The 24,996-nt window shown below is 42.6% G+C and overlaps 1 protein-coding gene across 4 annotated transcripts in view; it reads left to right on the top strand.

Moving 5' to 3' along the window:
* Nucleotides 1–386: 386 nt before the first annotated feature.
* Nucleotides 387–24,996, top strand: part of GSDME (gasdermin E) — a 59,488-nt gene continuing 34,878 nt past the window's right edge. Inside the window, exons 1-3 of one of the 4 annotated variants that reach the window (XM_033193045.1) lie at nt 387–788; nt 9,136–9,365; nt 14,630–14,822. In XM_033193045.1, the coding sequence (XP_033048936.1) occupies nt 9,155–9,365; nt 14,630–14,822 (404 nt within the window). In that variant the 5' untranslated portion in view covers nt 387–788; nt 9,136–9,154. Of the gene's footprint in view, nt 789–819; nt 1,158–1,181; nt 1,345–1,657; nt 1,680–9,135; nt 9,366–14,629; nt 14,823–24,996 lie in introns of those variants that run through there. The other 3 variants (XM_033193044.1, XM_033193047.1, XM_033193048.1) reach the window with 3 other exon arrangements.

The raw sequence follows: 24,996 nt of genomic DNA, 5'->3' as shown, positions 1-24,996 counted from the left end.
GTGAAGATGATATACTGACTAAAAATGTTACTGAGCAATGGGCTTGTTACCTGAGGCACACAGAAACCAATACTGTGGCACAGGCTTTTGAGAAAAGAAAAACCTCCATTGCCAGTCAACTGGCAAGGAGACAGGAGGCAAAGCTCAAATCTGTGTTCTGGACCTGGCGGCCGGTCAGGCGTTTTTGGCATTTCTAACCAGTCCCAGGTGACGCCAATGCAGCCTTATGCGGGGCACGTGGTGTTCACAATTAGAAAGCTTTCCCTCTTGCACATGCCCGGGAGATTTTGGCTCTGCCTCATTGTAACAACTTAAGTAATGGTTAATCGGTTTTAGCTGGTCCTAATGTTACAAACGATCTAATATTTAAGTCAGTCCATCAGAAAGCAATGTTTAAGCACCAGCTATGCTTAGATTCCCTTGTTCAGTATTCATTGAGCACCCAGTGTGTGACAGCGCTTGGTTTTGCCCTCAAAGAGTTTAGAGTGGAGTTTACATGAATGAATCACTTTTTAGCGCCAGGCCTAAGTGTGGGTACAGTCGCACCACACACCCAGATACTACTCCAGGCACGGGCATTAGGGGCTCCCATAGGCTGGACAGGCCTTGGACTTTCCTGGTTGAACCGTGAAGCCGCGGTGTCAGTCCACACTCCACTGTGAGTGGCGGGTCTGGCCCCGCGAGGAGGCGCCGCTCTCAAACCCCACGGTCCCGCGCAGCGAAGAGGCGAGGCGGCCGCGGAAGGCAGGCGCAGCCCACTCTTCCGGAGAGGCCCTGACATCTCCCGGGTGAGTCCCGAAAAGTGCGCCAGGACTCTGGCCGAGTCCTGGGCCGTCAGCAACCCGGCTCCGAGGGAGTCACACCAAGGAGGGGAAGCGGCTCTCTCCTGGGCTTCTGGGAGGTCTGGCCCGGGCCCGCCGCCGCTGCAGCCCCCGCCCCACGTTCCTCTCCTCCCGCCTCCGCCGGGCGCGCCCCTCCCGCAGCCTCCGGCGGCCACTCCCGCGGCTCTGGGGCGCCCGTACAGAGCAAAGGTCCCGGCCGGCGATCCCTCCCTCCGCCCTTCCCGAGCGCCCGCCCCCGGCCGGCCCAGCGCAGGCTCCTCCGACTCCGCCAGCGCAGGGGGCGCGGCTGCCGCAGACCCAGCAGCGGGCGCGCGGGTAAGTGCGCAGCGGACGCAGGCTGCGGGATCCGCTGCAGGCTACACTCCGGCTCCTCTTTGGTCCGTTTGGGTGTCCCGGGCCGGGAGCAGCCGAGGCCGCGCGGCGCTTTCTCTCTGGGACACCCTCCCCTCGCTCCTTCCTAGGGGAGACGAATCGATTGGCTGCCCGGCCGCTGGAACTGCAGGTCCCGTCGCTCCCCTCGCCACCCGCATTCCCGGCCCAGTTTCCCTCCCATCACGGCGTCCCGCTCCCACTCACACTCAGCATCCCCTTCCCATCCTCTCCCCTTCCCCGCTGCCACTTCCTTCCTTGGATGTTGCAAGCGCAGCTGGTATTTTCTTTCTTCTTTCCCCCAGACCACCCGCTCCCCACTCGTTCATCCTTTGTCTTCCGGTCTCTCCTCTGGGTGCTGCGGAGGCTCCTCCGGCTCGGGGGCGTGTGTACTGGGAGGCAGGCCGCGGAGCAGATACGGAGTTCAGTCTCTCTTGACGGAAAAGAGTCCCCATCCACCTTGCTCCGGTATTTAGAGGGCCCCTAGCTTGGGGAGGAGGCCAAGCACCACTCGGTGTGCCTGGCATGCGCCGGATGGCTCTCGACAGCTGCCCGCGTGGCTCCCTTTGGTCTCCGTTTGAGGACCCCGACCCTTTCCAGTGCTGCTTGCCGTCTTGCACCCCGAGGGGAAAGACTAGAGGGCACCTCTTAGAAGAGCGTTGGTTGTGGACTGAACACACCGACCACCCACTCGTCCAGAGTCTACTCTGTCCAGAATAGTGAATGGGGATAGTGAAAGGGATGGATGGCTTGGGGTTGCTGTCCTGAGAGACAGGCAGGCAGGCAGGCGGCCAGACAGATGGCCAAGTCCAAGTGGAATGAAAGGAGTACTGTGGGCTTGGAGAAGCAGCTGAAGAGTGAAATTAATTGTCTTCACAATCTACCACCACCAAGCTCTTTTTCTAAAGAAGTTGAGCCCAGACCATGAGGTAGATCTGAGAGAGAAAGGGCCCAGCCCTCCAGCCACAGTCCCTTGGCTAGCTTCTTTGTTATTGTTGAGAGAAGGTCTCGCTCTGTCACCGAGGCTGGAGTGCAGTGGCGCTATCCTAACTCACTGCAGCCTTGAATTCCTGGGCTCAGGGAATCCTCACATCCACCGGTGGCTGAGACCGCAGGTGCCTGCCACCACACCACATCTTCTCTATTCGTACCCAGGCTGTCTTCTGTTACCCACTTCACTTCCCCAAAGCCTTTGCCCCCTCGCTCTCCCTCTCTTTCCAAGCTCCTGCCTGTCTTATGACTATCATTGAGTTCACATACTGATTTTTATTTTAGAAAGAAATGATGAAATATTAAGTTGTATTCTCATTAAAAATGAGTTCAGGTACTGGGCCATAGGCATAGGAAGATAAGAAAAGATGCCGCCTCTGTTCTAATTTAATAGAACAATTAGAATAATCTAATTGCTCTTTGCTATCTAGAAAACTAAAACTAATTCAAAGTGTGCTGAAATTGTTAACAATGAGACAAGTAGACAAGTACAGCCATGTTTCATCTCCCCAGATAGAAAGGAAGTGGCACATGTTCCATAGCAATGATTTTTGTTTCCACTGTAACTGCGGTTTACCCTTTCAAGGGCACTTTCTTATGTTATAGAATGAATCATATGAGGCCCACATTAGAACAGAAAAAAAGCTGAACAGGGAGCCGGCAGAGTAGAGTGGCCAAGGGCACAGGCTTTGGAGTCAGGTGGACCTCGGGTGGAATCTTGGCTGAGCACTGATTCTCTATGTGATGTTCAATGCCCTCCAGTCAAAGACCTCCAGGAACACAGTAACAGTTCAGTAAGTTGGTTTATTTCTCCTTGCAGTGAGGGACACCACGGAGAACCCTGAGGTGTCTCAGTAAGAGGTGTTAGAAAGGACAGAGGATTTGGGCATATAGCAGGTGATTTGGGGAAAGAGGGCTTTGCTCTGAATTGGATGTGGTCAGGAAGCAGGGGAAATTCTGTGATTGAGTATCCTAGTAAATCTCGTCAAAAAAGAGAGAAGGCCAGAGAGAGGTTATAGCCGTGATTGGTCAGGAAGCAGTAGTCACTCACAGGACTGCTAATGACTGGAAGCGGGGTGGTATTTGATCATTTTTGTGCTTTGAACGTGTTCATGCTTTGTCTGTGTTCAGGTATGATTACAGAGCAGCCTTGTTTTCATGTTGATTTATCATGACAAGAGTGGCCTTGCCTGATGTTGATGCTCTGTGACATTACTAATGGTCAGCAACACCAGGGCCTGATAGTGCCAGGCCAGCTTCCAGATGTCAGGGCTGCTTCTCTCTTTGCTGTGATCTTGGGCAAGTTACTTAACGTCTTTGAACCGCAGCTTCCTCATCTGTAAAATGTGGACAATGCCTGCTTCAAAGAGTTATTGTGAAGATTAAATAAGGAAATGTGTATAAAGCAGTAAGCCCCATGCCTGGAACATAGCAGGCACTCAACTCAAAAGGCTCCTCTCTTTGTCTAGAGTATTTTGATGTTGAAGTTTCTTCTCTAGAACTGTTCAAGCAGTGGCCCAGGGTTCAACAAGAGCGGTTCTTAAGAAGAATCCTGAATGGAGTGTGAGAAAGAACGATTCTAATTCAAAAACTAGATAATTTCATGACTCTGAACCAGTCTTAACGGACAGTAGTGAATATAGTTATCTTCTCCTGCAGTCATCACCCTGGCAACTATTTTTAAGATTGTTTGTTCCCAGTGGCTCCAGTTGGCTGTGTGCTTTGCCAGCTTTGTGTCATTGTCTTGCTTTCTTGGTGTCTGCCCCCGAAGGTCTCTTGTCCAGGAGTCTGACTCAAGCTAGGATATCCTTACTGCATTTGGTTTGGCTTTTTTAGTTCTCACCTGCTTTGAGCTGGGAAGCCAGATAAGTGAATAAGGACTGTTTGCTAATACAACTTTTTTTTTTTTGAGACAAAGTTTCACTCTTGTTGCCCAGGCTGGAGTGCAATGGCATGATCTCGGCTCACTGCAACCTCTGCCTCCCAGGTTCAAGTGAGTAGCTGGGATTACTGCTTGCCACCATGCCATGCTAATTTTTGTATTTTTAGTAGAGACAGGGTTTCGCCATGTTGCCCAGGCTTAATCTTCAGTGAAAGCATGTTGGGCCAGGCTGGTTTCAAATTCCTGACCTTAGGTGATCCGCCCGCCCCACCTCAGCCTCCCAAAGTGTTGGGATTACAGGTGTGAGCCACCACGCCCAGCTGCTAATATAACTTTTAAGGCTCTGTGTGAGAGCCCATGATCTATTGTAACAGCTGTGAAGTGCGGTGAGTTTTTAGGCCATGAGCTATTTGAGCATGATGTCTCCTGAGGACATTTTCATCTTCTCCCAAATTGGAGCATTGTGAAACTTTTAATCCAGAGTCTGATTTTTGGCTGAGACATGACCATGCTTGTCTGTGTCAGGCAACTTGAGTTGTAGATCCTTCATTTATTTGGACCTGACCATATTCTTTAATCTTTCCTGGCTGACTAGTTATCTTACATGTTTGAGAATGATGGTGGCAGTGTATTGTCCCCTAATGCTGCATTATAAACTCTATTGTTCCTAGCCTGTATTTTAGTAGATTTATTATATCAAACATTCCTGGAAATAAAGCCAAAAAAAGCAAGAATAGAAAATGAGCAAAGGACACAGTTAAATACAGAAAGCCTTTCAACAAAATAAAAGATGCTTGATTTTATTTGTATTAAAATAACACAACCTAAAACTAGGCTGAGATTCCATTTCTCACCTATCAGACTGGCAAAAATCCAAAAGTCTAATGATACGCTGTTGCTAAGATGGATACTTTTGAACATTATTGGTCAGACTGCAGAATAGCACAACTCCTACAATTGCAGATGCGTTTACCCATTGTTCTAGCAATCTCTTTTTTAGGGATCTACCCTTCAGATACATTTGTTTGTTTATGAAGAGGACATCTGTATGTGGTATTTACTGGGGACATCTTTAATATAACAAAAGTTTAGAAATAACCCAAGTGGTCAGCAACATGGGACAAGTAAAATGCACAATGATACCTCTGCATAAGGAAGTATGTGGCAGAAAGCAAGATCCTGAGCAGTGTGTAGGTTCCTTTTAACTACACCTGTGTAAAGAAATATGAAGGAAATTTGGCTGAAGGGGAGAGGAGCGAAAGGGTTATTGGGGCCTGGGCAGGAATGGGATTTCTCAATGTGTATCCTTTACATAATTTAGATTTTTGAACCATGGAAGTATAATTCACACATAATAGTAATAAAGAAACCTCTAACTTTAACTTCACCAGGAGAATATTCTCAGAGTCCCATGATTAAAATGTTTGAGTCTAATAAAAACCTACAAAGCAATAAATAGCCACCTCCAGTCACTCTCCTTAAAGTACCCTACCCTTCCAAGAAGCCAAATTAGCTGTTTGATGTTAGATGAAAAAAAAAAAAAAATTAAAAAAATAATTTAGGAATTTACTCTGTTTTACCGTCTAAGTCCTGTGGGGAAGGATTGGTGTCTACTAAGGTTTTCCCACTCACAGCAGATGGGTTTTATATTGCTTTTTAATGGCAAGCCTGATTTGGTTTCTACAGAAACCTGTGTGATCTGAAGGCAAGTGCGTGAGTGAGTTCCCTTTCAGCTTGTCCCAGAAAAGAATAGAAGCCATAACAGTGGAGATCCTGACAGCAGTGGCAAACTAAAGGAGATTGTTCTGTGGCTTTTCAGGACTAGCAGGACCAGTTCTCATAGGCCCTCGGGGAGACCCAGTCCCATGTTTAGCAACGTAAATCTGTTACTTTCAAATTCCCTCTCTTGATAACTGGCTTTTCCTTCTCATCTCCCAGCCTGCACCTGGGATACCAGGATGACGCCCCAGGGGGCATTCTTTCTTTCATCACCAACCTTCACCAAACCAGTATCTTTTCTATCTTCATGCCACTGACCTAGTCCAGAGCATTGTCATTTTTTGTCCATCTCTAATCTTGCTCCCCTGCAGTCCCTTTGCTACTTTGCTTCTAGAAGATTTTTCTAAGGGATCATTCTGATCACACACCCTCCAATGGCACCTGCTTCCCTGGCTGCCCTGCAGGAGAGGCAGGACATGGACTGGGGGCCTCCGCAGCTTTGTATCTGGCCCTTCTCTACTCTGGAATGCTGCATTCCAGTGTAAGAGTCTAGCTCAGAGCTTGACCAGTCATTCCAGTCTGTCAAAGTGGTGGATGGCAGATCAATACAATACAATGTCTCCTGGGCCATCTCAAGCTCACTGGTAACCCATTTGCTTGGCACTGTCTTTCCCATCCCTCCACCACCTCCTACAAATTTTGTGCTTTCATAATGGCTTCTCCTCAGCTACAGCATCCATACAATGCTCCTTTGCCTGGCTTACTTCTACTTAGCCTACACAATGCAGCTTGGATGTCATCGACTTCAGGAGGACTTCTGTGACAGTACGCCTCTCTCCAATGACATTTAGATGCCTTTTTCTTGGTTCTTTCCCTGGAACAATCTCTGCCAGTAGCTAACATAAAACTAAGCTGTTTATTTCTCCATCTGGCCACCAAACTAGTAGCTCATTGAGGAGAGAAATTATTTTTTGTCTTTGTATCCTAAGTGCTTAAACACAGTAGTGTAGTAGGTACTCAAGAAAAATTAGTGAATGATTCAGTTGATGATTTGGTAAATAAATAAATGAGTATTCCATTGAATGCAAAATTCTTATGCATGACATAGTAACAGATTAATTACAGATGACAGCCTGAGCATCCTTAGTCATGCTGCTTTGCAGTTCACCTTATCAGAAAGGAACTTCCTTGCATGTTTTAGAAGTTTTCCTTAAATGTTCATTCCTAGTGTTAATATACAAGAACAGGGTCAGGTAGCTACTGCATCATAATAATCTAAGAAAATACACTATAGAAAAGAACCAGTGATTGATAAGACAAATGATTTCCCATGCCCTAAAAGAGATTCACGCTAAAGTGGATTGAGCTAAAGTCTGAGCTTATTCTCATCTCTTAAATCCTAAGAACTGTGTGACTATGCAACTGTGCCAAGCACCAGGGTGCAAGCAAAAATAAAACACTATTCTTGTCCATTAGAGCTTTTCATTTTGACCATAGATAGTTTGTAAAAATGTTATTTTCTTCTTTTTTGTGTGGTAATTTATTATACGTGTGTGTATGTGTATATACATGCTCTGTGCAATTTGTGTATTGTGAATGGTTTAGAACCATTGCCTACGTTTCTCTTGGAGTACAATATTTTAAAACTTGATTTGTGAAAGTTTTAAAAAAATATATTAAGCATTTTTGTTCCCTGTCATAAATATTACAATTATTTTCTCAGTTTGCCCTTTGTCTTTCTTTTTTTTTTTTGAGGCGGAGTCTCGCTCTGTCGCCCGGACTGGAGTGCAGTGGCCAGATCTCAGCTCACTGCAAGCTCCGCCTTCCGGGTTTACGCCATTCTCCTGCCTCAGCCTCCCGAGTAGCTGGGACTACAGGCGCCCGCCACCTCGCCCGGCTAGTTTTTTTTATATTTTTAGTAGAGACGGGGTTTCACTGTGTTAGCCAGGATGGTCTCGATCTCCTGACCTCGTGATCCACCCGTCTCGGCCTCCCAAAGTGCTGGGATTACAGGCTTGAGCCACCGCGCCCGGCTGCCCTTTGTCTTTCTAAAGGCCCTTCTCATCCTGCAGTTGTACAAATATTTCTCTATTTTTTCTAGTACTTCCACAGTTTCATTTTTTCTTCAAAGAAACCTCTTGATTTCATTAGGAATTTGCCTTATTTATAGTATGAAAGAGGAATTCAGTTTTTTTCTTTCCAGATGGTTAGCCCATTGTTCCAAAAGCATTTGTTAAATAGTCTATACTGCTTCTCCTGAATATAATATTTTCCTTTTTTATATCTTCCAATGTGTCTCTTCTTTTCCGCTCCTGCTAAAGTATGACTATGCCTTTATTTTCTGGGTTAAAAAGGCATAGCTTGTTACTTTTCATATCTGAATATGAGAAATCACACAGTGTAGAGAAAAAGCACCTTTGACCCTTCAGATAGATAGTCATAGGTAAGCTATCTATTGTGGTAGTCAGTCTGTTGTTGTTCAACAAATATTCCCAGCTCTCTGCCTTTTTGAGACAAAATGTTGTACTGTCACCCAGGCTGGAGTGCAGTGGCATGATCATGGCTCACTGCAGTTTTGAACTCCTGGGCTCAAGCAGTCTTCCCACCTCAGTCTCCCGAGTAACTGGGACTACAGCTGTGTACCACCACACTCAGCTAATTTTTTAATTTTTAATTTGTAGTTTGGCTATGGTGCCCAGGCTGGTTTCCAACTCCTGGGCTCAAGCAGTCTTCCTACCTTGGCCTCCCAAAATGCTGGGATTACATGTATCACCCACCATGCCCAGCCTGACTTCCAGATTCTTGATAAAACTGTATTTTCTGGCCCTTATTTTTGGTTAAGTCCATGTGACTAGTTCTGACAAGTTGTAAGCAACCTTCTTTGTGTCACTTTGGGGCCAGATCATTTAATTGCTGGTGTGAGATCTTCCAGAATTCTTTCCTCTTGGATAATGGTTGACAACGTTCAAGATGCTGGCTTTCCCTTCAGTCTGGATCCCTGAATAACCATAATAAACAAAACTCTCTTGTACCCCTGTATTGAGCAAGTATATGAGCAACAAATAAACCCTATTGTTATAAACCACTAAGATTTAGGAATTGTTTGTTTCTGAAGCATAACCTATTATATCCTGATTGGGATATATATGTTCTTTCAATATCTCTATTTGAATTCTTTATTACCCACTAAAGTCAAACTAGAGGGTCTTTTAGGAAGAAAATATTCTTTCATGTGAACTGTTGTGTGAATAGGGAGAAATACAATAATTTTAGGGAAAAAAGCCACAAAATAGTAACTTCTTATTTGATTTTAGGATAACTTTACTTTTTCAGGTAATCTGGAGCTTTCAAAATGTTTGCCAAGGCAACAAGGAATTTTCTTAGAGAAGTTGATGCTGATGGTGACCTGATTGCAGTATCAAATCTGAATGACTCTGATAAGTTACAGCTTCTAAGTCTGGTGACAAAAAAGAAGAGATCCTGGTGCTGGCAGAGACCCAAGTACCAGTTTTTATCCCTCACCCTTGGCGATGTACTTATAGAAGACCAATTTCCGAGTCCAGGTATGTTTCCTTGTGAATATTCTATAATTAGTCTCAGAAAAGATGATTTTTTTTTTTTTTTTTTGATGCGGAGTTTCTGTTGCCCATGCTGGAGTGCAATGGCATGATCTTGGCTCATTGCAACCTCTGCCTCTTGGGTTCAAGTGATTCTCCTGCCTCAGCCTCCTGAGTAGCTGGGATTACAGGCACCCGCTACCACACTCAGCTAATTTTTGTATTTTTAGTAGAGACAGTGTTTCACCCTATTGGCCCAGCTGGTCTCAAACTCCTAACCTCAAGTATTCCACCCATCGCGGTCTCCCAAAGTGCTGAGATTACAGGCATCAGCCACCGTGCCTGGTCGATGATTCTTCTTTAATGAATGTATTGCCTTGAGTCTAGATACTTGATAATGAATTCTCCTGTTTCTTTGCCTGTCATCTTAAAAGCATATCCTTTCTTAAAATGAACAAAATTCTGCAGGCCTGTCATGACACATTATAGCTTAACCTTTTAAAAATAATTTTGCGGTTTAGTATAAAAGTAAGACATGCTTACTGTACATGTTGTGGCCACTCAGCATAAGTGGGGTGGATCACCTACCCCAAATGTGGTTTGGTGTTGAACTGATGATGCCACATAAGCATCAAGAAGGTGTGAAAATGTTTATTCATATAAGGATGCTTTCTGGGGAAAGCAGGACAGTCTCTAAAACTCTGTGGTCCAAAAATGGCCACAGAGAAGGGGATAAGGAGATGGGCTCAGCTTTTATTGTGATCAGTGAGTGGAGATGGGCGTTGGCCCCTGCATGGGGGATGGGTTTATGTGATTTGAGTTTTCAGTGACACCATGGACAGCGCACCTAGGATCTCTTATCAGCTTGTCCAGATGTGCAAAAGAAAGAGAAGGAGGAGTGGGGGCTCAGAAGCTGAGAGCAGTCAGACATCAAAACTGGGGTCAGATGTATTGTTACAGTACAGTATAAAATATAGAAAGGGATGAAGAAGAAAATTTAAACATAAAAAATCCTACCATCAGGTGTTAATTCCCATTAACACTTGGTTTGTAGCCTTTTATTTCTCTGCATCTGATGTTTAATAACAAAATTGAAAGTGTACTGTAGGCCGGGCGTGGTGTCTCATGCATGTAATCCCAGCACTTTGGGAGGCTAAGGTGGATTACGAGGTCAGGAGTTCAAGACCAACCTGGCCAACATGGTGAAACCCCATCTCTACTAAAAATATAAAAATTAGCAGGGCATGGTGGCAGGCACCTGTAATCCCAGATACTCAGGAGGCTAAGGCAGGAGAATCACTCGAACCTGGGTAGCAGAGGTTGCAGTGAGCCAATATTGCGCCAGTGCACTCCAGCCTGGGTGACAGAGTGAGATTCTGTCTCAAAAAAAAAAAAAAAAGAAAGAAAGAAAATATACTGTATATAATTTTTATATATCCTTATTTTTTACTTAACATTAAGTTTTCTTCCATAGGTTATTTTTACCTATGGAAGAAACTGTATTTTTAAATACAGTTTTCAACAAACACGTAATATTCCTTTGAGTGTATGTACCCTAATTTGCTTAACCACTACAATTTAGTGCTTAATAAATAACATTGAGGCTGGGTGCAGTGGCTCATACCTGTAATTCCAGCACTTTGGGAGGCCGAGGTGGGCGGATCACTTGAGCCTAGGAGTTTGAGACCAGCCTGGGCAAAGTGGCAAACCCCATCTCTACAAAAAATAGAAAAATTACCTGGGCATGGTAGCATGCACTTGTAGTCCCAGCTACTCAAGAGGTTAAGGTGGGAGGATCGCTTGAACCCAGGAGGTTGAGGCTGGAGTGAGCCATGATTGTGCCACTGCATTCCAGCCTGGGCAACAGAGTGAGACCCTGTCTCCAAAATAAAATTTAATAATGATTAATAAATAAGGCTGCAATGAGCATTTTTATGTGCATTTTTGTTGTAGTTTCTTAGGCAACTGCTTCAGCATAAATTCTTAGAGAATTACTGGACCAGAGGATGGGAACTTTTTGAAGACTTGGTACTTACTCATTGCTACATTACTTTTTGGAATGTGGTGATATATGAAAATATCATCAGCTCTTAATTATTGGACAAAATGATGTCTGAATCCTCTTTCAACTCTAAAACTCTCTAATTTTGTGATTGCATCTCTGTTAAAGGGGAAAAGAGGTAGAGGAGATAATTTGAGTTTACAGATAATCTTCAAACTTTCTTCCAGGAAAGGATTCCAGTCAGTGCTGTCTCCAGTCAGCTCATCAGAGCTGCCACACAATAGGCAAATGAATTGATGTTAATTTTATATCACCCTCCCCTTCTGTGTGCTTTCTGGCAGAACTTCTATTGAATGGTGAAATAACTAAGTATGAAAAGGAACAAGAGGGGAAAAAATGACAAAATAGACCAAGAACTCCTGAGTAATTGGAGTTTTACTGTTCTGTGATGTGAAATGCCTCTTTTGTGGTGTCCTGAAAGATCACAAAGACTTGTGCTGGGTTGGTGAGGCCAGTGGCGGTCACTGCAGGTGAAGAATCCACCAGCACGCTCATCTGAGGTCAGAGCTCACCCTGGATTCTGTGTCCTGTTGGTGTTAGGGCAGTGACGAGAAGTGTCTTCTATCTTGTCTACTGGGTAGAGTCAAGGATGGCTTCACCTTTGTTATTTTTTCCCACTCGCAGCCTCACTGGGGCGTGTGTTGCCCAGGGCTGTGAAGGATATAGGGTGGTGATTGGTGTTGGCAGTCCTAGTGATGGCCTGTTGGTCCCCTCATTTCTTCCCTCCCACCAACAGCAGTTGACACCTTGATGCAGAAGTGTGCACAAATGACAGCTTCTTTGGATGTGTGTCTAGAGTGGCTTTTCAGAACTCACAGACAAATCTTGACTGTTCCTTCCTGCTATGGATCCTGTCTTGGGGACAGGGTTTCCAGGAGCGGTAATAAGCCCAAGACCAGACCTGTGTCCTAAAGATAGAATTTCTGTCTTTGCTGTACTTTGTGGAACCTAGGACTGTCCTGTTTATCAGAAAATGACATTTCTCTGGCCTAAACACAGTGGAGAGATTGAGCCTTTGCTGTGTGTGAGGCTCTACCTTACATGCTTTACATGCATAAACTTGCAGCAGAACCCATCAGGTAGGTATCATTAATTATCTCCAAATTGCATGTGAAAGTCTGAGGTTCAGGGAAATGAATATTACCCAACTTCTCCTAGTTAGTAATATTAGAGTAGGGATGTAATCCTAATCTCTTTATTTCTGCTCTGCCCTTCGTCACAAGGCATTGCCCAAAGTGTTTGTTTTCCATGAGATATTAACAAAAGAAGGCCCTGAATAGGATACATTTTTACGCCATTCTTATTTTTGGGCTGGTGGTATGGGAGATGGTTCTCTGTTTTATAAATTTCAAAGGTGATTGAGTGGTAATTGCTTCTGATTAACCCTGGTTGAGGAGTGGGTTTTCTTGATTGCAGTGGAAGAAGTGTAGGTGAAGTTTGGGTGTTGGGGCAGTGAGTAGATGGAAAGAAGCCTTTCAGAGTGCAGGTGGGTTTGAAGACCTTGTGAAGTACAGCTGGGAGCCCAGCAGAGCCTTGGGTCAGGACAATGGAAAAGGCCAAGTGTGAAGTTCCTAGTGGACTCTTAATGTCTCCTTAACAAATGGTGATGATAGAGACTATTTTTAAAATTATTATTTTTATTTTTTATAATTTTTATATTTTCTTAGAGATAAGGTGTTGCTCTGTCACCCATACTGGCATGCAGTGGCATGATCATTGCTAACTTGTCACTTTGTACTCCTGGGTTCAGGTGATCCTCTCACCTCAGCCTCCAGGGTAGCTGGTGTTGCCCAGGTTGGTCTTGAACTTCTGACCTCAAAGGATCCTCCTGCCTCAGCCTCCTAAGTTGCTGGGATTACAAATGTGAGCCACTACACAGAGACTATTTTTAGGGTGGTTTTTGTTTGGATTAAAAATGAGAATAGTAGAAACCTGGAGATGTGAGAAGGCTGACAGGTCAGATATGAGATCAGACATCTATCATTTTAAAAAGGGCATGTCCACTGACCTTATCAGGAAGTCAGAGATAAGGAATTGCATGATAAGGAATTGAATGACTGGATAGAGGTCAGAGATAGAATCATAAATATGGGAAGGGAATAATTTGATTGGAGATGGTGATAGGGGCCAGGGGATTGTTTTTCGAGACTGTTGGGTGGGTAGACAAGATGCCCCTGGACAGGCCTAGGTGTCCAAGGAAGGCCGTCCTGTTGTGGTGCCTCCAGAATAGAGGCTGCTGTTCTTGCTCTGTTCAGGTGTCTTCTTTGGTCCCTTTCAGTCTTCATCCTGGAAAAGTACACATTTAAAATGGCCTATTGATTCACCTGGATAGTGGTTAAACAGGTGCTCACTTTATTCATTAGTCCTTTCTGTGCACCTTTCTATACATATTGGGGTTGAAAACCAATGAAAGAGAAAAACCTCTAGTGGAGCCCTGGTCACTGGTCCACTGTGTGCCCGCAGTCCACACACACACACACACAGACACACAGACATACACATGCACACACACATGCACGCATGTGCACACATACACAAACCCATACACGCATACACACGCACGCATACATGCACACACACATACACACACATACACGCACACGCATATATACACAGGCACACACATACACAGACACAGACAGACACACGTACACACACAAACACACATGCAAACATACAGACATACACACATATACACATACACATACACACGCACACATGCACACACATACACACACATACATACGCAGACACATACGCAGACACACATACGCAGACACATACGTACGTACACACGCACGTGCGCACATATACAGACACACATACGCACACATGCACACATGCACACATACGCACACATGCACACATACGCACACATGCACACACACATGCACGCATGTGCACACATACACAAACCCATACACGCATACACACGCACGCATACATGCACACACACATGCACGCATGTGCACACATACACAAACCCATACACGCATACACACGCACGCATACATGCACACACACATACACATACACATACATACACACACATGCACGTGCTGTCCTGTTTTCTTGCCCACACACACAGTGTGGCTGCCGGCTCAGCCTCCTGCTTTCCAGGGCTCTGCACAGGCTTGGAAAGCTAAGTGACCCAAGACACCTTGGTGGCCTTATCATCAGTTTCCTCCGCTCGTCTCCTCCATTCCAGTGGTCGTGGAGTCGGACTTTGTGAAATACGAGGGCAAGTTTGCAAACCACGTGAGTGGAACCCTGGAGACCGCACTGGGGAAGGTCAAGCTGAACGTGGGGGGCAGCAGCCGCATGGAGAGCCAGTCTTCATTTGGAACCCTGAGGAAGCAGGAGGTGGATTTGCAGCAGCTCATCAGAGACTCTGCCGAGAGGTAAGGAGACTTCTGTTTGGCATTTTGGATTTTGACACATCTCACATTTAAAGGTCATTCAGTTGGACCTTTGTTAAAAGGGCAACAGATTTGATCTCTGCTGATCAATAAACGTGTATTGAATGCACTTATGCTGAAATTTCATGAGGAGCACATTCTTTAGTCTGGAATTGCTTGACTGTTCTTAGCCTGAGGCGGGGAGACTTGAGAAGCACTTTCAAAGGATGTTACTTCAGGCAAATATGTACTTCCTTCAATCACATGATTTGTAAAATGCCAGTGGTGACAATGCTCTGTCCTGCATTTTTGAATATTAATTTTAGAAGCCAGGAAGTCATGACCCTCCTCTGGCTCTATAATTTTCTGAGGAGAAAAAGAAGAAAGCAAGTGAGAGGTGCACAAAAAAGCTCAAAAAGAAGAGCTGTTTTTAGTTTTTGAAGTCTTGAAGAAAATTCCACATTTATTCATTGTTTGGCTTTCGGTAAATACATCTTACCACAGTATAGCTCATCATTATTCTTACCTTATGTTTATTCAATGTTCAAAAAATAATTGTATCAAGTGCATCCTATGTGCCATGTACTATTCTACATTCTGCGGAGGCCACAGAGAGCAAAATACCCAAATGTCTGCCTTGCATTCCAGTGAGGAGAGACATCAAATATACAACTAAAGTAAAATGTGCAGTAGGTTGATGGGAATCGGCAGCAGTGAGGGGGCTAGGATGTGCTAGGAATGGGGGCTATGAACTTAGAAAGTGGCCAGAGAAGGTGTCATGGAGAAGCTGGCATTAGGACAAAGCCCTGCAGGAGGGGAGGGAAAGCACCAGAACATCTGGGCAGGAGGCTCTGGGCAGTAGCCAGGGTGGCCTGTGCCCAGTGAGCGAGGGGAGGGCAGGAGAGGAGAGTTGGAGGGGCTGAGAGGGATGGGGCGCCAAGACCCACAGGACCTTGAAGGCCACTGGCGAGGCTCACACTTACTGAGAGCCAGTGGAGGGTTCTGGGCAGGGAATCGGCATCATCTGATGTATTTTTTAGAAGGATCATTCTGGCTGCTGAGATGAGAAGAGACTGGATGGGCAGCAGCAGGGAGTCCAGTTGAGACGTTATTGCAATAATTCAGCGGGGATGATATTTCAGTTTGTACAGTAACGTGTGCATTTTCCTGTGTAATTTTATTGCCCTTTATTCTTTTAAAGCAAAAATTCAAAGCCAAATAAATTAAGAGAAAATTCACTTGTATTTAAGTATGACTGGCTTATTTCATCTTTGCAACACTTTAAAGATTATATGGAATATTAAATATGTGCTCATTCCACAAAATTATGTTTAAAAATTAATAAAAAGTATGATAAAACTCACATAGCATTAGGTCACTCTGTCGCCCAGGCTGGAGTAGTGCAGTGGCCGGATCTCAGCTCACTGCAAGCTCCGCCTCCCGGGTTTACGCCATTCTCCTGCCTCAGCCTCCCCAGTAGCTGGGACTACAGGCGCCCGCCACCTCGCCGGCTAGTTTTTTTTTTTTTTTTTTTTGTATTTTTTAGTAGAGACAGGGTTTCACCAGGTTAGCCAGGATGGTCTCGATCTCCTGACCTCGTGATCCACCCGTCTCGGCCTCCCAAAGTGCTGGGATTACAGGCTTGAGCTACTGCGCCCGGCCGCAGCTGCCATCTTCAAGTCCCAAGCCCCTCTCCAGTAACCACCCATGCTTACTGGAGCTGAAGGACCATGGCTGTGTGTTTACTGCCTACTGGCACTTTCTAGGACTCCACAATCACACAAAGCTCTGACTCCACCAGGGGTTCCCTTTTGGTCAGAGAATTTGAAGTTCTGTCTGGTAGCACCAGGTAGAAGGGACAGCTGCCTCTGTCTGTGGCAGTCATGATTTATTTTCCTTTCTCTACAGCTTATCTTTGCTACAGTGCCATTTTCCTTCTCAACTGCAATTGTCGGGACACACTAGAAACATATTTGATATTTATCTGAAATGAAAATTTAACTGAGTGTCTTACATTTTCATTTGCTAAATCTGGTGTCACTGGGGAAGGGGAAAAGGGAAGCGTCTTCTCTGCTCCCTCAGTCTCATGCAGCCGTCTCTAGCTTAGCTGCATTTTGTAGTCTCGTTATTTCTATTTCAAGAAACACAGTTTGGCAATGCTCTATAATCACATTTCTCGATACAGGTTTTTAAACACTCTTCATGATTCAGGTGTAGAAGCTCTTGCCAAAAGGAAGCACACAAGGAGGGTCGGCGACAAGAGATGGAAGAAAATCATTCCCGAGAGAAAGAAGCCAGAGCCAACAGTTCTGACTGGAGGAAGAGGGAGTTGGGGCGGGGGAGGGTAAGGAAAGGAGCATCCGCAGAGCACCTACTGTGTGCCAGGCACTTTATATGCAGCCTCTCCTTGACTCTGCACAGCCGTCTCCTTTTACACTTAATGGCACCAAGGCTCAGGAAGGAGAAATAACTTGTTCCCAGACACAGAACTCAATTTGGATGCTGGTGCTGGGATTCAACCCAGGATTTTCTGGCTCCAAAGCTCCTGTTCTTTCCTCTAAATCATGTAAAAGTCATTAAAATGATAGCACAGAACGTAAAGGCCGAAGCATGAACCTGAGTCCCTAGGGAGGATACCCGGTGGGTGAATCATGGAATAGAAACTGTCCTGAGCAGGTACATGTGCATGGCGAGGCCTGCTCACCTGGAGCTGCCTGGACACAGGGATGAGATCACTTGGATTCGGGAGTCCTGTTACTTTTAGCGGTAATGGGGGAAGGGATGCCCCGGGGAGTGGTGCCACCAGAAGCATGATAAAGAATAAATACAAGGACTAGAAACCAAAGAAGAATCTTATCACAGAATCCCTTCGCTCTTGTTAGCCTGCTAGGAGGAAAAGGTGAACTATAGGGTAGGGGAGGACAGGTGTGGGAAGGGAAGACTTCTGCTCCTGGCATGGAGCTCAGTAAAGCTAACATTCTTGTTACTTCATGCTGGAGTAATACATTCTTATCCATGTTGTCTGCCTGTCTTTGGACTCCCATAACATCATTGGGATTGATAAGGTGTTGTTGATATATGCCTGACTTTGGGAGTGGCAGTTCAAGATGCTTAAGAACTGTACATTCCTGAGGGCTTATTTACAGTCACTTTTATTTCAGGTCATTTAGATAACTTGTCATCTACATACAAGTTATTTTAGGCCTCAAAAATCAGAATATTAGCTTTATTGTCTATGAAATGTGTGCACATATCAAAAACAAACTTTGTCCTTGAAAAAACAAGCCTGTGCTGGGCAGGAAGGCATTCCACAGAAATTAACCTTCCGGATACCTGGAGCTGACCCCTTTGAATGCAATCTCTGTGCAGATCTTAGCATTCTTGATGGAAACCATTCTAAGATATATCACCTACTTTTTTTAAAATGGAGAATAACAAATTTATTGAGTCTTTTTCATAGTGACTCGGATTCATGTGATAAGCTCTTTCATTTTTGTGTTTAATAAGCTCTTTCATTATTCTGTAATACGCTCTTTTCATTTGTTTACCTTGTCTTCCGTGGTCATTTGCCATTTGTCACTACCGTAAGTATAAAAGCCACAGCCCACCCCACTTCTGCCACCAGCTTGTTGCTTCTAACTTCCTAGGGTCTGGTAAGTTTATTGCTGGTCAATAACTTAGGTCGACTTGGTAAGCCATTTCTGCCCTTGGGCTCAGTTTCCCCAGCTGTAGGTGAGATAGTTGGACTAGATGATCTCTGAAGGCTTTCTGCTGGCTGAATGTCTGGAAGTGAGTGGACTCTGGAGTGCGCACACCTGTCAGCTCCTTCCCCTGAGTTCTGGGCGTTGGTCCTGGCTGTTTTCCAGAGACCGTGCTATGTTGTGCTTTCCTCACTATTTGGGGATTCAGGAGGGTGTTACCATAAAGGTATATCCCACTTTTATTCTTTGTCATATTGTAAAGGGAATTTTGGTAAAGCAGATTACATTTTTCTATGCACATACAGTAATGAGAAGTTTGGTTCTTTATTAGGAATTCCAAATTAAATAAATTATATGAAACCAGTATATTAATGCAATGTTATGACAATGATGAATCTTCATAATTATTTAAAATGTTTTAAAATTACACTGAATATATATATACACACATATATATACACACACATATATACATATATTTATGGGATATATGACTTTTTTAATGAGGAATTTTTTTAATGGGAAAATATATCTCATGAGAGGTTTTGATACAGGCATACAATGTATAATAATCACATCATGGAAAATGGGGTATCCATCACCTCAGGCATTTATCCCTTGTGTTACAAGCAATCCAATTATACAGTTTTAGTTATTTTAAAATGTACAATTAGGCCAGGTGTGGTGGCTCACGCCTGTAATCCCGGCACTTTGGGAGGCCGAGGCAGGTGGATCATGAGGTCAGGAGATCGAGACCATCCTGGCTAACATGGCGAAACCCCGTCTCTACTAAAAAATACAAAAAAGTTAGCTGGGCATGGTGGCGGGTGCCTGTAATCCCAGCTACTTGGAAGGCTGAGGCAGGAGAATGGTGTGAACCTGGGAGGCGGAGCTTGTAGTGAGCTGAGATCGCTCCACTGCACTCCAGCCTGGGCCTTAGAGCCAGACTCTATCTCAAAAAAAAAAAAAAAAAGGTTCTATTAAGTTATTATTGACTTTAGGTATCCTAAAGTTATGCTATCAAATACTAGATTTTATTCATTCTTTAGGTATCCTAAAGTTATGCTATCAAATACTAGATCTTATTCATTCTTTCTATTTTTATTGTACCCATTAACTATCCTTGCATCCCCCTACCACTCTCCCACTACCCTTCCCAGCCTCTAGTAACCATCCCTCTACTTTCTATCTCCATGAGGTCAATTGTTTTAATTTTTAGTTCAACAAATAAGAATATGTGAAGTTTATCTTTCTGTGCCTGGTTTATTTCACTTAACATAATGACCTCCAGTTCCATCCCTGTTGTTGCAAAAGACAGAATCTTACCCTTTTTTTTGTTTTTTTTTTTTTGAGACAGAGTCTTGCTGTGTCACCCAGGCTGGAGTGCAGTGGTATAATCTTGGCTCACTGCAACCTCCGCCTCCCGGGTTCAAGCAGTTCTCCTGCCTCCGCTTCCCAAGTAGCTGGGATTACAGGCGCCCACCACCAAACCTGGCTAATTTTTGTATTTTTAATAGAGATGAGGTTTCACCATATTGGCCAGGCTGGTCTTGAACTCCTGACCTCGTGATCCGCCTACCTCAGCCTCCCAAAGTGCTGGGATTACAGGCATGAACCACTGTGCCTGGCCCAGGATCTTATTCCTTTTTTAGCTAAATAGTAGTCTATCACATTTTCTTTATTCATCTGTTGAGGATTAGGTTGTTTCCAAAATTTGACTATTGTGACTAGTGCTGCAATAAATGTAGGAGTGCAGATAGCTCCTCAGTATACTGATTTCCTTTCTTTTGGGTATATATCCAGCAGTTGGATTGCTGGATAGTATGGTAGCTCTTTTTTTAGTTTTTTGAGTAATCTCCAAATTGTTCTTCATAGTGTACTAATTTACATTACATTTCCACCAACAGTGTACAGGCATTCCCTTTTTTCCACATTCTTATCAGCAGTTTTTATTGCCTTTTGGATAAAAGCCATTTTAACCAGGGTGAGGTGATAACTCATTGTAGTATTGATTTGCATTTCCCTGATGATCAGTGATGTTGAGCACCTTTTCATATGCCTGTCTGGCATTTGTATGTCATCTTTTGAGAAATGTGTATTTATATCTTTTGCCCATTTTTAATAAGATTATTAGACTTTTTTTCCTACAGAGTTGTTTGAGCCCCTTTTATATTCTGGTTATTAATCTCTTGTCACATGGATAGTGTACAAATATTTTCTCCCATTCTGTGAGTTGTCTTTTCATTTTGTTGATTGTTTCATTGCTGTGCAGAAGTTTTTAACTTAATATGATTCCATTTGTCCATTTTTGCTTTAGTAGTTTGTGTTTGTGGCATGTTACTTAAGAAATCTTTGCCCAGTTCAATGTCCTAGAGAGTTTCCTTCATGTTTTCTTGTAGTAGTTTCATAGTTTGAGGTCTCAGATTTAAGTCTTTAATCCATTTTGATTTGATTTTTGTATATGGTGAGAGATGGTCTAGTTTCATTCTTCTGCATAGGGATATCCAGTTTTCCCAGTACCATTTATTGAAGAGGCTGTCCTTTCTGCAATGTATACTCTTGGCACCTTCATTGAAAATGAGTTCACCGTAGATGTATGGGTTTGTTTCTGGATTCTCCATCCCATTCCATTGGTCTATATTTTTGTTTATATGCCATTACCATACTGTTTTAATGACTTTAGCTCTGCAGTATAATTTGAAAGTCAGGTAATGTGATTCATCCAGCTTTGTTCTTTTTGCTCAAGATAGCTTTGGCTATTCTGCATCATTTGTGGTTCCACATACATTTTAGGGTAGTTTGTTTCTATTGCTGTGAAGAACATCATTGGTATTTTGTAGGGATTGCATTGAATCTCTACAAAGTATAGGTTACTTTGAGTAGTATGGACATTTTAACAATATTTATTCTTCCGATCCATGAACATGGAATATCTTTCCATTTTTTTTTTTTTTTTTGGGTGTCCTCTTCAATTTCTTTCATCAGTGTTTTATAGTTTTCATTGTAGAGATTTTTCACTTCTTTGGTTAAGTTAATTTGTAGATATTTACTTTTATTTGTAGCTATTGTAAATGGGATTACTTCCTTGATTTCTTTTTCAGATTGTTCTCTGTTGTCATATAGACATGCTACTGAATTTTGTATGTTGATTTTACATTCTACAACTTTAGTTAATTTGTTTATTGGTTCTAATAGTTTTTTGGTGGAGTCTTTAAGTTTTTCCAAATATAAGATCATGTTTTCTGCAAACAAAGATCATTTGACTTCTTCCTTTCCAATTTTAATGCCTTTATTCTTTCTCTTGTCTGATTGCCATAGGAATTCCAGTACTATGGTGAATAACAGTGGTGAAAGTGGGCATCCTTTTTGTGTTCCAGATCCTAGAGGAAAGGCTTTCAGTTTTTCCCCATTCAGTAGGATACTAGCTGGTGGGTCTATCATATATGGCTTTTATTGTGGAGCTATGTTCCTTCTATGTGCAGTTTTTTATCTTGAAGGGATGTTGAATTTTATCAGATGCTTTTTCAGCATCAGTTGAAATAATCAAATGGTTTTTATCCTTCATTTTGTTGATATAATGTGTCACATTGATTGATTTGCATATGTTGAACCATCCTTGCATCCCTGGGATAAATCTCACTTGGTCACGATTAATTGATCTTTTTAATGTATTGTTGAATTCATTTTGTTAGTATTTTGTTGAGGATTTTTGCATCACTGTTCATCAGGGATACTGGCCTATAGTTTTCTTTTTTTTTTAATGTGTCTTTGTCTGGTTTTGGTACCAGGGTAATACTGGCCTTGTAGAATGAGTTTGAAAATATTCCCTCCTCCTCTGTTTTTTGGAATAGTTTGAGTAGGATTGGTATTCATTCTTTTTTAAATGTTTGCTAACATTCAGCACTGAAGCCATCAGGGTTTTCTTGGCTTTTCTTTTCTGGGAGACTTTATTTTGGCTTTGATCCTATTACTTGTTATTGGTTTGATCAGGTTTTGGATTTCTTCATGGTACAATCTTGGTAGGTTTTGTGTCTAGGAATTTATTCATTTCTTATAGGTTTTCCAATTTATTGGTGTATAGTTATTCATAGTAGCCTCTAATGATCCTTTGGATTTCTGTAGTATTAATGTAATGTCCTTTTCTCATGTTTGATTTTATTTATTTGGGTCTTCTCTTTTTTTCTTAGTTTGGCTAAAGGTTTGTCAACTTCATTTATCTTTTTTCAAAAACAAACTTTTGTTTCATTAATCTCTTGTATTGTTTTCCTCATTTTAATTTATTTTTGTTCTAATCGTTATTATTTCTTTTCTTCCACTAACTTTGGGTTTGGTTTGATCTTGATTTTCTAGTTCTTTAAGATGCATTGTTAGACTGTTTATTTGAAATTTTTCTACTTTTTTGATATATGTACAGCTATAAACTTACTACTGCTTTTGATGTACTCCATAGGTTTTGCTGTTGTGTTTCTGTTATCATTTGTTTCAATAACTTTTTCAGTTTCTTTCTTAGCGTCTTCATTGACTCACTGGTCATTCAGGAGCATGTTGTTTAATTTCCATGTATTTGCATAGTTTCAAAGATTTCCCTTGTTATTGCTATGTAGTTTTTTTATTTCACTGTGGTCAGAGAAGATACTTGATATTATATCAATGTTTTGGATGTTTGGAAACCTCTTTTGTGGCCTAACATATGGTCTGTCCTTGCGGATGATCCATGTGCTGAGGAAAAGAATGTGTATTCTTCAGTTGTTGGATGAAATGTTCTGTATATATCTATTAGACCCGTTTGGTCTGTAGTGCAGATTAAGTCTGATGTTGATTTTCTGTCTGGATGACCTGTCAAATGCTGAAAGTTAGGTGTTGATGTCTCCAGGTATTACTGCATTGGGGGCCTATCTCTCTCTTTAGCGTTAATGATATTTACTTTATGTATCTGGGTGCTCCAGTGTTGGGTACATAAATATTTACAATTGTTATATGCTTTTGCTGAATTGACCCCTTTATCATTATATAGTAACCTTCTTTGTCTCTTACAGTTTTTGTCTTGAAATCTATTTTGTCTGATATAAATATAGTTACTCCTACATTTTTTTGGCTGCAATTTGCATGGACTATCTTTTTCCATCCCTTTATTTTCAGTCTATATGTGTCTTTATAGGTGAAGGGTGTTTCTTATAGGCAACAGATCGTTGGGTCTTGTTTTTTTTGTTTTTAATCCATTTAGCCAGTGTATGTCTTTTGATTGGAGAGTTTAGTTATATTCAATTACTATTGATAAATAAGGATTTACTCTTGCCATTTTATTTTTTGTTTTGTGGTCTTCTTTCTTTGCTTCCTGTCTTCCTTTTAGTGAAGGTGATTTTCTCTGGTGGTATGATTTAATTTCTTGCTTTCTATTTTTTGGTTGCCATGAGGCTTGCAAATACTATCCCATTATTGTAACCCATTATTGTAAGCTGATAACAACTTAACACTGCTAGCATAAACAAATAAGCAAGAAGAAAACAAATACAAACTCCACACCTTAACTTTGTCCCCCTGCTTAACTTTTTCCTTTTTTTTCCTATTTATATCTTATAGTACAGTCTATGTCTTGAAAAGTTTTTGTAGTTTTGATTTATTTATTTATTTTTAAGATAGAGTTTTGCTCTTGTCTCCCAGGCTGGTGTGCAGTGGTGCGATCTCAGCTCACTGCAACCTCCACCTCCTGGGTTCAAGTGATTCTCCTTGCCTCAGCCTCCTGAGTAATTGGGATTACAGGTGCCCACCACCATGCCTGGCTAATTTTTTGTATTTTTAGTAGAGACTGGGCGGCAGGGGTTCGCCATGTTGGGCAGGCTGGTCTTGAATTCCTGACCTCAAGTGATTCACCTGCCTGGGCCTTCCAAAGTGTTGGGATTATGAGCATGAGCCACTGCGCCCAGCCCTATAGTTATTATTTTTAATTAGTTCATCTTTTTGTCTTTCTGCTTAAGATTTGAGTAGTTTACATACCACAGTGACAGTGTTATAATAGTCTGTGTTTTTTCTGTGTACTTACTATTACAATTTGGACTTTCAGATGATTTCTTATTGCTCATTACTGTCCTTTCTGATTAAAGTACTCTCTTTAGCATTTCTTGTAGGACAGATCTGGTGTTGATGAAGTCCTTCAACTTTTTTTTTTGTCTGAGAAAGTCTGTGTTTCTCCTTCATGTTTGAAGGATATTTTTGCTGAATATCCTATTCTAGTGTAAATGATTTTTTCCTTCAGCACTTTAAATATGTCATGCCACTCTCCTGGCCTTTAAGACTTCTGCTGAAAAGTCTGCTGCCAAACATATTGGAGCGCCATTGTATGCAGTTAGTTTCTTGCTGCTTTTAGGATCCTTTCTTTCTCCTTGATTTTTGGGAATTTGCTTATTAAATGCCTTGAGATAGTCTTCTTTGAGTTAAATCTGCTGGGTGTTCTATAACCTTCTGGTACTTAGGTATTG

This window comes from Trachypithecus francoisi, unplaced genomic scaffold, assembly GCF_009764315.1.
Source record: "Trachypithecus francoisi isolate TF-2019V2 unplaced genomic scaffold, Tfra_2.0 Lachesis_group4, whole genome shotgun sequence".
Lineage (NCBI taxonomy): Eukaryota > Metazoa > Chordata > Mammalia > Primates > Cercopithecidae > Trachypithecus > Trachypithecus francoisi.
Note: the sequence above shows the minus strand (reverse complement) of the source record. Positions and strands in the feature narration are given on the sequence as shown.